At 35.8% G+C, this 17,869-nt stretch overlaps 1 protein-coding gene across 1 annotated transcript; it reads left to right on the top strand.

Annotated features, from left to right (window-relative positions):
* The first annotated feature begins 291 nt into the window (after positions 1–291).
* LOC141706218 (acidic endochitinase-like) lies at positions 292–1,326 on the top strand. Its single transcript, XM_074509031.1, has one exon. It carries the CDS (start codon positions 321–323, stop codon positions 1,215–1,217), a length of 897 nt encoding a protein of 298 aa, XP_074365132.1. The 5' UTR covers positions 292–320; the 3' UTR covers positions 1,218–1,326.
* Positions 1,327–17,869: the final 16,543 nt, after the last annotated feature.

Raw genomic sequence — 17,869 nt, 5'->3', positions numbered from 1 at the left:
TCTTGGTCTCAAAATGCATTGTAAGGCTCATTTTGTGGATGAAGTGGTGACTTGACCTAAGTCGACGATTAAAAACATATTTCTAACACTAGCCTAACAAGGCCGGTTCTTAAAAAAAAATACAAGTTAGTCCATGGCGTGAAGTTTTCGTGGAAGATGCCCCCGTTATTTTTTATACTTCCATTTTCACAAAATTCAACTCTTTTAACTTGTATACTAGTAAATAAGTAATAAAATCCCAAGTCTGCACATTCTCAAGCCTATATAATGTCCATTTACTAACAACTATAATATCAAACAAGAGTATTTCACTTTTAAACATGGCAATCTCTTCCCTTGTACTCTTTTTGCTCTTCATCACATTCACTTCTGCCCTCTTCCATTCCTCCCAAGGCGCTGGAATCGCCATTTATTGGGGACAGAACGGTAATGAAGGCACATTGGCTTCCACTTGCGCCTCAGGAAACTACAAATATGTACTCATTGCTTTCTTAACCACCTTTGGAAGTGGCCGAACTCCGGTCCTCAATTTAGCAGGCCATTGCAATCCCCGCTCTAACAGCTGCAGAGTCTTGAGCAGCGTTATCACCAACTGCCAAAGAAATGGTATCAAAGTCCTCCTCTCTCTTGGCGGTGGTTCAAACTCAGCTACAAGCATGTCTTCTGCGGCTGATGCTAGGAAAGTAGCTACCTACCTCTACAACAACTTCTTAGGTGGCAAATCAGCTTCTCGACCCTTTGGGAGCGCCATTTTAAATGGCATAGACTTTGACATTGAACACGGTTCAAGTCTTTACTATGATGACCTTGCCCGAGCTCTCTCGAGATTCAGCACACCAAAAAGGAAAGTCTACTTGTCAGCAGCACCACAATGTCCAATCCCTGATGCTAAACTGAATGCTGCAATAAAAACCGGACTTTTCGACTACGTGTGGATACAGTTTTACAACAACCCACAGTGTCATTACACAGGTACTGCTACTAATCTTTTGGCAAGGTGGAGACAGTGGGCCTCTGCGCTTCCTTCGCGCAGTCAGATCTTTCTTGGATTGCCGGCAGCTTCTGCAGCAGCGCCTAGCGGTGGTTATATTTCACCTAATGCATTAATCTCTAAAGTTCTTCCAAAGATAAAGACTACTCCTAGATATGGGGGGATCATGCTGTGGAATAAGCTGTTTGATAAAACTTATAGTTCAGCTATCAAGAACAAAATCTAAAATATGTTTAATTAACAAAGGGGAAAGGAGTACATCTATATATGAAAATCATCTTGTAACCAATAATCTAAATGTACTTCTGGCTTGAATAAGGTATTTCTATTGAACCCTACTCGATTTAATAGACAGAAGTTGATATTCCAATTCGAGTTTAGGTGTTTAACATCAGAAAATAACAAATTTTATCCAACATGTTAATTATTAAAAAGAAAACAAATTTGAAATGTTTACAAAAACACAATCACTAAAACAAGACAATATTCAAACCCTAAGGCGTCAGATTTTATAAGATTTATAATAATTCATTAAATTTTGAATGATTGTTACTAATTTTGATTAATTTTAATTTTGGGCTAAATATCAAGTAAGTCATTTATTGCGTCCAAATATATCAACTGAGTCACTGATTACAAAACTGACTCTTTGACTCAAATGAAATGAGTCACTCATTTAAAATTTTATATCAAAAATATCACTCTATCGTTAGTCGAAATTCTTAAAAATATTATATATTCAGTTTCACACATTTTTTATGAATGATATTAAATCCAAATAAAAGGTTTCGAGTTCTACTATTTTAGATAATATTGTTAGATTTTTAAAATTTTATCAACTATTTATTTTTAATTTTTTGATTGTTTTATTTGATTTAAATAAAAATAAATAGTAGATAAATTTTTAAAAATTTAAAAATATTATCTAAAATACTAGAAATCAGAATCTTTCATTTGGATGTAATATCATTTATAAAAAAATATGTGAAACTTAATATATAATACTTTTAAGAATTTTGACTAAGATGTTTTTGATACAAAGTTTGAAATGAGCGACTCATTTGAGTCAGCTGACTCACTTGATACATTTGAACGTAGTAAGTGATCTACTTAATGTTTAACCCTTATAATTTTATGATTTGAGTAATGATTTTTACAAATTCATCAAAATCTCTCGGATTTTGCTAAGATTTCTGAAAACATAAAATACACTAGCAAATCCATCAAAATCTACAATTTTATAAAATATAAAAAAATTCATCGACTTTTGAATACCACCAGATTTTAATGGATTTTTTAAAATCTAAATTGAATACCACAAGATTTTTATGGATTTTTTAAAATCTAAATTGAATACCCCAGATTTTAAAAGATTTTTTCAATCCTTATTGAATAGGGCTGAGCAAAAAAACCAATTTAAAACCGAAACCGAAGAAAATCGGATTAAACCGAGCTGAATAAAATCGAGCCGAAACCGAAACATAAAAAACTGAACCGATTTAAATTGCTCGATTCTGGTTATGCGTTCCAACCGAACCGATAAAAATCGAACCGAACCGGTTAACAATAATAAAAATAAATATTATATTTACACATTGAATTTATATACTCCCCCGTCCCTTTCAATTGTTTATATTTTTTAGAGAGTCTGACACGCATTTTAAGGTGCATATAAAGTATAGTTCTGTAATTTTGTTTTTTACAATTTTATTTTTCTGAATAAAAATTAAAACATTCAACTTATATTCAGAAAAAGAAAATTGTAAAAATAAGTTACATAACTATACTTTTTATGCACCTTAAAATGCGTGCCGGACACTTGCTCAAAAATGTAAATAATTGGAAGGGACCGAGGGAGTATTATTTAGCAAAAAATAGATACATCTTATTTGTAGTTTAATTTTTTCTTTTATAGAATGACCATGGTAAAAGAATATTGCTTATTTGTTTGCATAATTCGGATTCGGATTAAACTGCAGGAACTCTACTATTTTTTAATTTTGACAAATGAACTCTAGTGTTTTAGTTTAAGGAAAAAAGTTTAACTTAATTGTAATAAGTTTCGTAGAACATACCTGCATGGCTGCATATCCTCACATTGGATTAAATAAGTTTGGGTAAATAAGGGGTGCGGTCGAATTTAGCTAAATTCGACCGAATAAATTCGACCGTAATTGGTTGCAAAAACTCATCCCCAAATTTTTTTGACGAAATTTCAAATTTTAGTAAAAACTCAAAGTTCCCGCCCAAAAATACTAAATTCGACCAAATCTAGTCGAAATTACTATGCTAAATTCGTCCAAATCTGATCGAAATAAGTATGCTAAATTCAACCAAATTTGGTAGAATTTAATAAGCACCGGATTTTTAAAAAACAGTAACAAAATGCATTTTGTTGCTCAAATTTTTTTTTGGAACTTTTTACTAACTTTTCCATAATCTAATTTCATAAAACAATAACGGGCACAATAATAAATCTTGTTTATTAAAATTAAATAAATATGTAATATAGATTTGATAATACAACAATTTTTATCCTTTAGTAATATATTGAAAATCAAATATTATAAAAATTAATTCACCCAAATGATAAGAAAATATGAAAAAATAATGAATAAACTTAAATGGGTGTATATACATGAACTAATTAATACTAGTATTATTTCACTTCTAAGTTTCCGGGAATGAATTTTCCGGAGGTGATGACATAAACTCTCGTCGGAGGTGATGGAGATGAACTCGCCGGAATTATCGTGAAATGTTGAACTCGTCGGAACTGATGTGAATCAGATTAATTTACCAAAATTGGTTTCAATTTAATTCTCCCTTTGGAGAAATATAATAACATGAGGTTTAGTATGAAAGATGTGTGGGTATATATTTATATGTATATTACTTGGAATATACAAAATATGTATGAGTATGTATGTAGTTAGAGAGTAAGATTAAGTATGAGTGTAATTTTTTTTATAAGAGAATGAAATTGAATGAGGAATATTATTCCCAAATAATCAAACAACTATCAAACAACTAGAATTACAGAAGGGGGGTTGAATGTAATTCTTGGTTTCTTTTTGATTTTAAGTATTTCTCACAAATATAAATATATCAGTGTTTAAATATGCAAATGTGCAGAATGAAAATATAGATGTATTCAAACACAAAGTAATTAAACACAATGATTAAAAATTTTCTGGTGAATTGAACTTACCTACCAGAGATATATTGATGAGAACTCTGTGATGCTAAGATGCACACAACTGCTTACAAGTATGATACACTTAGAACAGAGAAATTCTAAACAGATACAACTTTTTCTATTTCTCAGTTCCTGCTTACTTAATTTTCAACTTTCTACTCTTGGTTTATATATCACCAAATTACATGATAAAAAGACAAACTAATAAGACAAAAGTGTCTTAGTCTAATTACATGCTGCTCCATTTCTCTATCCAGCATCTTTGAATATCTTCAAGTTAGCATGGAAGTGGAAATGCTTCTTTGTTCTCTAAAACCTGTTATTAGGCTGCCACATTCCATTTGCATACAATCAACCCATGTGACTGTCAAGTCACTATCAACCATTTTTTGAATTTGATCATCCGTTGAGACTCTGTTGGATCATCCTTTGAGATTGTGGTTGATCATCCGTTGAAACTCTAGTTGATCACCCGTTGAAACCTTGTGGAACATCCGTTGAGAGTATCTTCATAACAGTTAACTCTATTTCACTTATGCAAGATTACAATGCATCTAATATTTATAATTAGCCAACCTATGTTGCATATCAATCCAGTAGTCAACATGACTTAGAATATCCTACAACTTCTAGTTCTCTAAGGCATTACAATATACAGGAATGTGCTACCAAAACTTATTTAAAACATAAGCTACTCTTTCAAAGGATGACAGAAGTACATTATCCGCTGAAAACTACAAATACACTTAATCAAATCTACTAAGGTGTTTTTGAAGCATATCATCAAGTCTACAACATATTCCTAACAATCTCCCCCAATTTATGTCTACTAGAATTATAGGCATAAATTTAGAGGGACTTGATAATAACAAAACACCTTTTTACATAGAGATTATTCAGTAGTAGATTAAAACTGATAATTGCTGCAATTTATTAAAAATTGTACAAAAGAAAGTTCATAGAAATCTCACAAGCCATTTTTCAAGGTGCTCATCTAGTCTGAGCATATTAATCTTTTCTCCTTGAATGTCTAGTCTTCTTTCCCAGCCTATCATTCTTCTCTTCAATCTGGTGTTGAAGTTGTCTGTAGAACTCAGATTCATCTTCATTTGATTGATCCAGCATCTCCAGCATTTCCTTGAGAGTTTCATTGCTTGATATCTTTAGCTGATCATCTAATCTGAAGAATCTTCTTATCTTCTTTTCATCTTTGAACTCCATTAGCCAATATGGCCTCAAATGCACTCTATCCCCAGTTTAAGGAATAGTTAAGACTATTAGGAGTGCATTTGGGTCTTTCCAGCATTGTCTTATCCTTTCAATCTGGTTGAGTATCTACTTCGTGGCAAATATAAAAACCAAAATTTTAATTGATTGAGGAGAAAATCTTCACTAAGACAGAGAAGCCTTCATTGAGAATCCTATGAAGAGGCCAAATGATTTCCCTGCCACCCTTGTACTTGAAAACCAATCTTTCTGGAAGTCTTTTATAAGCATCAATAGCTCTTACTTCATCTAGCTCATCCAAGTAAAGATTGATGTCAGAGAACTCCTTAATGTCATAAATGAATAATTGATCTCCTTTGTTGACTGTAGGTTTGGGCTTGGGTAAGGTTTTGGATTTGAATGAGACAGATTTGACTGGCTTGCTTGGTATGTTCTTTCTTCTTTTAAAGGAGGTTGGAATTGGAAGATTAAGATCAGGGATAGGTAGGCTTTCCCAGTCTACTGGTTCATCCTTTGGAATAATTGGTTCACCATGAAAATTCATCTCAGGATTGACCTTGTATTCAGCTTGCTCCATTGTGGGCAAGGTTGGTTGATTTGTAGTAGTAGACTTGGTAGGCTTATGTTCTTCTTCTTCTTCTTCTTTTTCTTCTTTAAATTCCAGCTTCCTTTTGGCTTTTTGCTTTCTATACCCTTTTCCTGGTTTGTGCTTTGGTTCATCACTCTTCTCAGTTTCAGTTTTTGTGGCAGGCTTCTGGATTTCTGATTTGGTAGCAACCTTTTCAGCTTGAGTCTTAGCTTCTAAGGCAACCTACCTTTTCTAATGCTTGAGTCTCAGTTTTTCTTCTTTCTTGGCTTCAACAAATTGTGGATGTCCAGCCATCACACAAATTTATTTTCCATGTCAGTAGACTTTTATTATCCTTTTCATTAAAACTAAGTCTTTGGGATCCTTGATGTTTGTAATAGAGTGACCAAACAATTTCTTTTCATCAGGCTATGGGGTTGCATAGACTAGGTCCAAAGGATGCTTGGTAGAATGTTTTGATGAATGTTTCTTGGGCTTCAAGATCATATTGGCCTTTGACTGTCTTCTAGCAGAGGTTTGACCTCTCTCCATATTACTCAAGCTCATTTCACTGATAGAAATTTGTCTCAATTGTGTGAAGTGTTTCACAGATTTATCTTGCTTTACAATTGGACCAAAAACCTTTTCAATCTTCGCATCAATTTTCTTCATTTGTTCATTCAGCCTGAGCTCAGCTGCTGCAATATTGATCAAGTCAATGCTATCTAGAACTAGTGGTTTTGTGAAAGTAATGGCCGGAACTATTACTTTGCTGACTTGTATGTGCACATCCTTCTCCCCCTCACTAGCTTGGACAATAACATCTTTCTCCCCCTTTTGTTAGCATCAAGTATAACAGGGATTGGAGTTTGAGCAACCACCAATTTTTGAAGAAGGAATGTTTGATGAACTTGGTTGACATGAAACTTGGTGATTGAATTTTCCAGTGCTGTCAGCCTAGTGTTCATAGAATCAATTTTTCTACTCAAGTCAGAATCCTTCCTGAGTTTTTGTTGAATGTCTTTCATAGTTGACCTGGAAGTTTATACTCCATTCTTTTATTGTTATCTTTCTTGACTTTCCCAATGGTAGTCTTGATTTCATCCAAATCTTGACTCTGTTTGAGAGATTGAATCTTGTGCAGTTGTAGAGATTCAAGATGGGCTTGGAAAAGACTTTTGGTGTTGGCATCTGTAGTGGTTTGAAGAGCTGTTTGAGTTTGATGGATAAGCTTGAAAAGAGTTGATTTAAAATGATGGTCACTGCAGTCTTTGCTAAACATCCAGTCTGGAGTGTTTGTGCTTGAGCTAGGACCTGCATCTCCCCTATGTCCATGCCATCATCTTCTTCATTTGAAACATCTCCAAATATACTACTAGAATCTAAGTCAAGATCATCACCAGTTGTGGGTGAAAGAGAGTTGATTGCATCATTGGCCCTTAGCATAGAAGATGTTGTGTGCACCAAGTTTAGTGTCCTCTCAGCAGCCTCATTGCTCTGTTCAGCCAGAATTTGATAAGCTGGAATAGGATGAGTAAATGCCTCATCTTCAAAAGAAACAGAGTATAAAACAGCTTGATATTCTTGCTGAAATAGCTGCTTCTTTTCAGCCTCATTGACATCCCTTAACTCACTAACAATGGGCTTTTCCCATTCTTCTATGGTACCTGCATTTCTCTCAATATCTCTCTTTTGTTGTATCAAGGGCTCCCCTTGGCTTCCCACCCTCACACCCTCACCTTCACCATCTAAGGTGGGACTTCTCTCACTCACTTTTGCCATGCTCGAAGAAATAACATGCAATTGGTCACTCATTTCCTCTCCTTTTACCTGAGAGCAACTCAGCCTCTCACTTTGTTCACTCCCTTACCTCAATTCTAATAATGATTGAATAACCACTATGTCATCTGCATTTGTAACATTTGTTGAAATTTCAAGTGGTGTAGAGACTTTCAACGGATGAGAGACATCCGTCGAAATAGTAGTTGAGAAATTCAATGGATAATTGCGGTTAAGCACATCCGTCGAGATACAATCACTAGTCAACGAATGATGAATATCCGTTAAGAGAGTAGAAATGATAATATTAGGAGTTGAAACTACTGTAGAATCTGTGGTGATTGATTTGAGATTATCCACAGATTTCTCAGTATTTTCAGAAAGAAAAGGTAAGTGAGCCAACAAATCATCTAAAAGATGATGCTCACTTGCTTGAGATTTTGGCTCCTCCATGAGAGTTAAAGATGGAGAATCAGGAATTGATGTGTTTATCATGTCCACATCCAGTGAGTTTGTGGGAAATTTGTGTGTGTGAGGTGTTTTAATGATGAGAGATTTTGGCTGTGACTCCACATTTATGGAGCCACATCAATCTAACTTTGTGTTAGGAATTGAATCACACACAGAGCGGGGGGGGGGGGTGAATATGTTTTGGTGTTTTTCTGCTTTTCTTGAAGTGTTTATGGTGATGAACAAAGTAATTAAAACCTTGTAGTGAAATGTGTTAATGCTGAATTTAAACAAGTAAGAACAGTGAACATAGATCTTTCAAAACTCACTTAATTTTATATTAAAATTAATTTTTCTATAAAATTTCTAGGCTCTTTGTTGTCAAAGAGCTTAGCTTCTTCCTTGAGAGAATACAAGATTTTTTTATCTTAATTGTTACAGCTAACAAAGGACCAGTGCTAACTTTATAGAATAGTTAAACACTGGTTTACACAACATGTAATAAGAAGTGCTAATCATTTCAGCAACCTGTCACTAATCTTTCCATTTCTGGCTTAACATATCTTCTTATATTGTGTTAACTTTGATCTTCCTTTGTCAGTTAATCTTTACCTTTTTTCTTGCACTCTTCAAGCTGCTTTTTGTAGACTTGTCAATCCAACTGATTGGATTGTTTGTTGATTGATAATATTAGATATTGAACTTGATTGTAATTTGTATTTGAGTTTCATTAGAAATCTCTAGTTAGCTGTTAGAGAACTGACATCTCGATAAGTATAGAGACTTATCGAGGTCTCACAGTTCTCTAATGATTCTTGAATTATCGAGATCTTTGAGTTCTCGAGTAGCTTTGACTTATTCGAGGTCTCTGAGTTCTCGAATGTTTTTTGACTGTTCATGGTCTCTTAGTTCTCGAGTGTAATATTGACTTATCGAGATCTCGAGTTCTCGAGTGACTTTGACTTATTCGAGGTCTCTGAGTTCTCGAATGCTTTTTGACTGTTAGAGGTCTCTTAGTTCTCGAGTGTAATCTTGACTTATCGAGATCTTCAAGTTCTCGAGCAACTTTGACTCATTCGAGGTCTTCATTTCTACATGTCTTCAATTTGGATTGTCGATATCTCTGAGACTTCTCGATAAGCTTTCCTTGACTTCTCGATAAGTCATTCTGGAGTTCTCGAATGACTTCTCTATAATACTTAATCTGTGACTTGTAGTCTTCTTGACTTAGAATGTTTTTCACAAAACAGATTTATTCAACTCCAAGCTTCTTCACACTTTCTTTGAGGCATGATCTTCATGATCTTCTTCCAGAGCTTATTCTTAGGCTTGAGACTGTTTACAGAAAAATACTCCAGTCTAGTCCATTTACATTTTTACAGACTTAAATGTTATAATACAGAATACAAATTTAGATTACAATACAACTTGCTTAGGGTTGACAATTTGACTTAGTCTTGTTAAGGTACAGGCATGTCTTGCACAACACTCTCCCCCAATTTGTGAGAAGATTGCTTATCACAAATTCATGCCTGTTAACAAGACTAACCCCAAGTTTGAATGGACATATAGATTCTACATACAAATTGACATAAATATTACATTTATATATTTGATGATTCCTTGAGTTTAACAGTTACACATATCAGACAAATATTGTATCTCCTGTTTCTTCTCTAATGAGGTCCTGTAAGTATACAAGAATTTCCAGTTCCTCTATGATAGGTGTTCCTCTTAGAGCTTTCACAAGATTAAGTTTGTCATGTTTTGAATAGCCACTCAGTAAATCAATCCTGAATCTTGAAAATTTGCCAGCTTTGATATTGAGAAATCTTCCATCCTTGGCTACTCTGCTCATTCCTTTTGCCATGAGATCTTCAGATCTTTGAATAAACATTTCTATTTCCTCATCATACTTCCTCTTCCTCTCCTCATACTCATCCTTGTTCCTTGCTCTTCTTTCCTCCCTCACTATCAACCATTCAGCTAAAACAGATCTCCATGCCCTGGTTGCAGTGTCCTTGTCCTTTAGTAAGCTTATCACTTTCTTAATTTCTTTGAGTAAAAAAGTGTCCATTAAGTTACTGCCAAGAAATGTGAAGGACCCATCTTTATAGTAGATTCTTACTTCCCTTAGTGTTACAACCCAAACTCTGACTATTTCCTCAGCTAGTTGTTAAAAGTAGTCTTCATCTGAGTTACACCAGTTTAGAGGTAGAAAATCACTTTGCTTGTAATAATTCTAGATGGCCCTCTCAGTAACTTGCACTTTCACAGTATGTTTATCTTTCTTAGGTTTCCTCCCAATAGACTTGTAGTGATCTTTGAGTGATGGCTTGACAGAAGGTAGGTTTGAGATTTTCTTGAGAAATGTTTGGCTTGAGATGATTGGAATTTTTAGAAAGGTGATAGCAGTTTATTTGTATAAGAATTTAGGCTTTGAGGTAGGAGGTGGTTCAGTGTATGAGTTCGTTGGCTTTGAAGGTTGAGCTTGATTAATTTGGATTTTTAGGGTTTATTGGTGTGGTCCTGAACTGTCTTCATTTTTCTTCTTTCTTCTCTCATCACCTCTTTTTTTTCCTCCTTCTTCTTATCTTTGCTTCCAGCTGCCTTAGAGGATTGACTTGGATTTGAGCCAGAAGGTTTTTGATCATCTTTCTTCTGCTCATCATCATCCAAGTTATCCTTATTGATTTGAGTTTTAGGCAAGTTGGCTTTAGAATTTCTCATATATCTCCCCAACAACTTAATCATTTCTTCATCTTTAACAGTCTTGTTTTTCTTGACTTTCAAATCAGACTCCAGAATCATGATAAGCTTTTTGTTGGCCATGGCACATTACTTAAGGATCTAGAAGTGTTTGCAATGTTTGGTGGTAGCACATATGTATGTCACTCCCTTGCTTGGCTGTAAGTATGCTTCTGGAAAAGCAGCTACTTGAGCATTCTTTAACACAGTTAACTAGAGAGTGTCTTCAGGAATCACTCTTTTGACTTTGTTTATTAGAATATCCAACTCAGATGCCCTTCTAGATGTAAGATAGTTAAGGGACACCTGCATACACCTGTCTAACCCTGAGTCATTTATGTTGATCACAATTCTTTTCTCCTAAAAATTATCCTTTGTCACTAAGATCACCCTTATAGAGTTTATTTTCCTATCCAAGGCCTTCTTGTAAGTGAAGAAATTGTTATTTAGAGAAGCCCTGAGAGCCTTGAGCAATTTATCAAATTCCCTGCTCAGACTAGGTCCCTCATCTGCTCTGATAAGCCTCTCCATTCCAACATCAACTTCTTTATATTTGCTCTTGTCAGCAGCTTGGACACTTTGAGTAGATGATCTTAATAACCTAGCCTCTATCTCCCCCTTAGTCTTGTTGGCAGACATGAGAAGAGGAGTAGGAATTTCAGGCCTCACAGCTTTCGGAAGTGCAGGCAGAGATATGTTTAGCTTGCCCATGATAGCTCCCAAAGCCACAGCATTTTGCATATGTAAGTGCTTGTGAGAGTCCACCAAGGTTTGAATATCTGTCTGTTGACTCTGCACCAATGAGGTGAGAGCATGCACTTGTGTTGTGAGTGAGTCATTTGAAGACTGCAAGTTTGAGACTTGTTGTTGGAGAGCCTGAATAGATTTGTAGATGTAGAGGCAGGTTCATGAGAGAGCTTGATGAAGTAGAAGGTCCAAATGTGTCTTCCACATCCTGCTTGATACCCTCCATTAGCAGTACAGAAGGCTCATATCTGCTTTGGTGAAGCTGGTTCAACTTTAGCTTTGTGTCATTTGAACTTGCTATTTGTTGTTGAACTACTTCATGAAGGGCAATGAAATATTGTCTGAGATTTTTGACATCTTTTTCTATAGAAGTCAGATCCAGCCTTGCCATTTGGTCAGCAAAGTGTTTAAACTTTGAAGTGATCTTGACTTGAGAGGGTATAATCTCATCCATCTTCTCATTTACCAGTTTCTTTATCTTGTCTTCATGACCAATCAACTTGAGTTCTAGAGCTCTTCCAAAGAGATGGAAAGCTTTGTGTTGGGCTTTGGAAACTTCATTGATTGCATCATAAACTTCAGCAGGAGTTAAAGTTTTAGAATTGCTTCCCAAAATAGTTAGATAATCTTCCCTGAATTTAGCTAAGACACCCTCCATCTCCAGTTTGTAGTCCTTGTTCAACCAAGCATCACAGTTGCCATCCTGTTTAGCTTCATTAACAATTTTATCATGTTGCTCTTGGACATCTGTTTGATATGGGAGCATTATGGCTTGGTAGTCCTGGTTAGACATATCTGAGGTTAGCAGCTATTAAGAGATTTGAGCAAGTCCAGAAAACTGATCCACTAGAAGATCATCCACAGCCGTTGGTTGAGTTTCAGCTATATGCAACAATTGGGAGATGAGGTGTGGTTGTTGAGATTAAGAGGTTGAGGCTTGAAGTGTAGGGTCAGAACCACCTGTGACAGGAGTCACAGTTTGACTCACATATTTCTCTGTGTTTATGACAAGTTGTTGTTCTCCACTTGTGGTGGGAACCTCCAATTGAATTGGAGGGGATTTGACTGGGTTACTGTCATGTGCACCAGTCTCAAACCCTTGTGCTTCTTGCAAAGCACTGTCACATGAATGTGATATACTTGCCTCCTTTATAACAGGATCATTGGCAATTGTACTCCTAGCATTAGTTGCTAATGCAATTTCTGCTAAGGTTTTGAGGGGAGTTGTTCCTTGAACGGGAACCTCCAATTGAATTGGAGAAGATTTAGATAGCTCCCCCTCAGGAGTACTACCCTCAAACCTAACAGCCTGTGAAGGCTGATTTGCACATGAAGGTGCATTTGTGACCTCCATGGGGTCTTCAGTAAAAACTGATGAATTCCCCATGGTTTTGATGGTGTCATCAAGGTCTACCCCAGCTAGTAGCCTCTCACCATCTAAATGAGGTGTCTGGGTGGTGAGCAAGGTTTTTTGAACTAAGTCACTTGAAGGGAGCAACACTTAAGGATTTGATTCAAGTATTTCAGTATATGAAGAAGAAATATTAAATATAAGAGTTTGAAGTTTAGGACTGAGTGTTGGCAGATCCCCCTGAATGGATGAGGGAGCTTCAAGAGATGTGCTCTCCTTGTGTGTGCCATCCTTGTTTCTCCTTCCATACACTTGTATTTGATCAAGTGATGGATGTGCAAACTCCTTACATGGTGCATTTGGGAGAATGCTATTTTCAATAGAGATACCCTGTTGAGAGGATTTCCCTAGATTCTGTTTAAGTCCCTTGTTTACAACTACATCCTTTTGAGAGGATGCAGAGGTGTCTAGAGTGGTCAACTCAGTTTGCTTAGCCTTCTTTAGTTTTCTGACCAAGGGTGACTCAGTTGGTGTTTGTTCCTCACCACTCTCATTTAATACAGTAAGGGTTATCTCCTTTATCTTCTTTTTACTCACTTCACCCTTTTGAGAGGATGAAGTGGTTGGTTTCCTAGCTGCTATTGGTTTTGAAGAAGTAGGTGTTAGTTGTTAAACACGCGCTAATAATACACGCAAGTATACGAGTTCGCAAGTAGTATAGAATCTTTTCTAGTTCGTTCCTATAGAGACTGGCTTTGTGTAAGTCATATGTCATAGACCTATTTGTATATTCGAGGATTCAACTCAACTCAAATAAGAATGTAATAAGTAAATAGTGGATCGACCGTCAGAGAGATCTCGCAAAGTAATATCTGTCAAAGGATTCAGAGACAAGGTTCATCTACAGACTTGAGGAGTTAATTCACTGGAAGAAGTTCAAGAAGTTGATCATGCCTCAGTGATATAAATCAAGATCGTGGATTTAATCAAGTGACAGAGATCTCATCAGAGTATCAATAAATTACAAGGATTTAATCTGAAGAAAATCAAAGTGTCAGAGTCAAGACATGAAGAAACGTCACGGAAGTTAGTCACTCATGAACCAGACAGTACATCGAGTGTCAACGTTGAAGTGATGGAATTGATTCATAATTTTCAGTGATTTTCAGAAGATTTGCAGAAGAATGGTTGCTGCTCAAGACTAGAATTAATTCTCTATTAATTAATTAAGTCATCTAATTTAATTAAGAAAATAAATTATATCTGTGAAGAATAATTTATTTATTAATTGAATTAATTGATTAATTAATTCTGATTTAATTCTAGGAATTTTAGGAATTTTCAGAAGTTTAATTGGATTAAATTTAAGCTTTAAATCAGCAAGACAATTGAAAATGAACTAGCATGACAATCAGGATTGTCATACCGATTGTCATGCTAGGCCATTTTACATTGTCTCACCGAAAGTCACTCTAGGAGGATGATTGTCTTGCTAGTTCATTCTGATTGTCTTGCTAGTTCATTCTGATTGTCTTGCTAGTTCATTCAGATTGTCTTGCTAGTTCATTCAGATTGTCTTGCTAGTTCATTCAATTGTCCTACCGAAAGTCATACAAGCTAAAGGATTGTCATGCCAATTCAATTCAACTCAGCTGATTTATTAAATAGAAGCAGAGAGCAGCAAATCAAAAAAGAGATCTCAATCAAGACAAGAAAAAAAGAAAGCAGCCGCCTCTGAAAAATATCATCTTTCATCTGCAGAAATTCAAGATTAATTTCTAGTTTGTTAATGTTAAATCCAAACCACTAGAATTATTTATCTTGTTCTTGTGTAACAATCTAGCGGATCAAAATCCCTAGAACTTAATCTCAAATCGCGTTTAGCATTTGATTCTAATTATTGCAAAAATAGAAAAAGTTCATGTCGAATTTATTCTAGATTTGTGATAATTGATTTGAGATTAATACCTTGTAATCGATACAGTTGTTGTAACACCTTTCAAGTTTAATAATATTTTTATTTAACTTGAATTTTGTTTCACATTTTTTATTCCGCATTTAATTCGATTATTCGGTACTGTTTGTATTTAACCCCCCCTTCTACAAACACATTGGGACCCAACAATTGGTATCAGAGCCTTCTGATTAACGAACAAATCAAGATCCTAGACTTTTGTGATTTTTCAACTCTTTGAATTTTTATTCATTCAAAAATTCATAATGACTTCACATAAAGTTGGAACCGTTAAAATTCCACAATTTGATAAAGAGAATTATATCATGTGGAAGAAGAAGATGCTATTATTTTTACAAGTTGCTAATCCCAAATATTCAAACTTGTTAAAGAAGGGTATAAAAACTCCGATGATTATTGAACCGGAGGTAATAATAGATGGTGTGGTGACTACTGAAGCTAGAACCCATCCAAAAGTGCCTGAAGATTTTACTCCTGCTGAGAAGGAAGAAACCTCCTTGGATGCCAGCCTTCAATTAATATTAATTGATTCCCTTGATCCCTTGATGAACAGACATGTGATGAACTGTAAAAATTCCAAACACATGTGGGAAACTATTGAGGTGATTAATGAAGGCACAGAGGAAGTTAGGGAGAACAAGTTGGAAATCCTAACCTCTGAATATGAACATTTCAAATCAAATCCAGGAGAAGGAATTACTGAAGTGTTTGAGAGGTACAATGCGTTGATCAACAACCTGAACATCAATGGAAAGTTTTATTCAATCAGGGAGGTCAACAAAAAGTTCCTTTTAACACTGCCAGCTCATCTTGAACATAGAATCACTGCCATTAGAGAAGCTAGAGATCTGAATGAGATTTCTTTGGACAGGCTCTATGGAGTGTTAAAAACCTATGAGTTGGAGCAGATTCAACAGAAGGAAGTCTACGGGAAGGATAGAATGGTCAGCACATCTACTGCACTTGTAGCTGAAGGTCAACAACAACAGCAATCTCAACAATTGGAGAGAATGGTACAGTATTCCAAGGCTGAGGAAAATATGTTAGTAGCAGAATATGATCCTCCTACTACAAATCAATCAAGTGATGATTTTTATTCCTTGGAAGAGCTGGAGCAATTGGAAGACGAGTCAATGGCCCAAATTGTCAAGAGATTCTCCCATGTCAGATTCAAGAGGAATCCCAAGCTTAAGTACAAGTCCAACTACAACAAATTCCAGAAAGGTGGATCTTCATCCTCTAACACCAGCAGTGGTGGATACAAAACAGGGATGGTTGATCGGAGCACCATCAGATGCTATAACTGCAATGAGTTGGGACACTTTGCCACAGAATGTAGGAAGCCAAAGCAAGTAAGAAAGAACTCTGAAAGGGCTTATCTGGCAAAGGGAAGAAGCTGGGATGATACTGACAGTGAAGATGAAGATGAAGGAAATCTTGCTCTTATGGCTATTGATGGAAAAGCTTCATCGTCAAGAATAGAGGTAAAACTTTCTGATGCTGAAATGGTTTATCATCTAAGAGGTAACTTAGATTGTGCACGTCGTGATAATGAACTGTTAAGTTTACAGATCACAGACCTTGAGAAAGAGGTCAATGAATTAAGACTTGTGCACATTAATCAAGACAAATTAAAAGAACAGGTATCTTTTCTAGAGAATAGAGTTGACTGTTATAGAAAACTCGAAACTATTCTCAAAGACAAGATCACCGGTCTTGAGACTAAGGTTAGAGCCTACTTCAATTCTTGTTCGAAGGCTAAAGAGTTCTACAGTAAGCAAGCTGTTAATCAAACATCTGGAATAGGTTATGATTACAATGCTGCTATTGGAGAATTAGGCATAAACTCCCCTCCTCATGTATGTGCTAAAGGGAGGGAAGTACCATATGTGCTTAAGGGTGTTGATGAACCCCTCTATAAAGCATCAATTGCTGAACCATTTGATGCGACCTCTTCTGTTATTCAAGAAGAAATACGTGCTGAGGATCATGCTTATGAGAAGATTGTTTCCAAGTCAAGTGAGTCGAAAGTTCCAGTCAAAGTTGTGAAAGCAACTGAGACTAACTCAGACACACATGAGTTGGATAACAATAATGCCATGTCTACCATGCATAAATTGCCTGCTGTTAATCACTCTCATAAAGCATGTGGTGTTGCTAATTGTATGTCTTGTGCTTTTAATATGATGTATGCTTATTTTAATGGTAAGCATGTGTCTACTGATAAGACTACTCCTCGTCAGCATGTGAATAACAAGAAGCATGATAGGTCTAAGACTGCTAGTCCTTCTAAGGCTAGAAAGGAGACATTTGTGCCTAAGCTTAAACAGAAATTTGTTAAGGCTGTTTACAAGGTCAAATGTTCAGTCATTGAGAATGTTGAGACCATTAAAATTAAAAATGTTGTTTTGTCTGACAAAGGTCAGTTCTACAAGTATGCCGGGCCCAACCAAGTTTGGGTTCCGAAGAAGGTCTAATCCATTTGTAGTGCAGGGCATTAAACAAGTATAACCGGTAGTGTGGATTCTTGACAGTGGATCATCAAGACATATGACCGGAGATAGAGCCCTGCTATCAAATGTGGTTGAGAAAGCTGGCCCCATGGTTACCTTTGGAGATAACAGCAAAGGTTTATCTGAGGGATATGGCTGTTTGCAAGCTGGGAATGTTATCATTGTAATTTTGTATATTGTGCTAGGTTATTATCAGGAAGCAGTATCCAACATATAGCACCAGTGATTAGACTTGAGAATATTACGACATATCAGACACCTGCTGCACATTACACTTGGAATTGTACTCTAGTAAGATGTGTACAAGTGTACTCCTGGTTG

The sequence above is a fragment of the Apium graveolens genome, chromosome 2, assembly GCF_009905375.1.
Source record: "Apium graveolens cultivar Ventura chromosome 2, ASM990537v1, whole genome shotgun sequence".
NCBI lineage: Eukaryota > Viridiplantae > Streptophyta > Magnoliopsida > Apiales > Apiaceae > Apium > Apium graveolens.
Note: the sequence above shows the minus strand (reverse complement) of the source record. Positions and strands in the feature narration are given on the sequence as shown.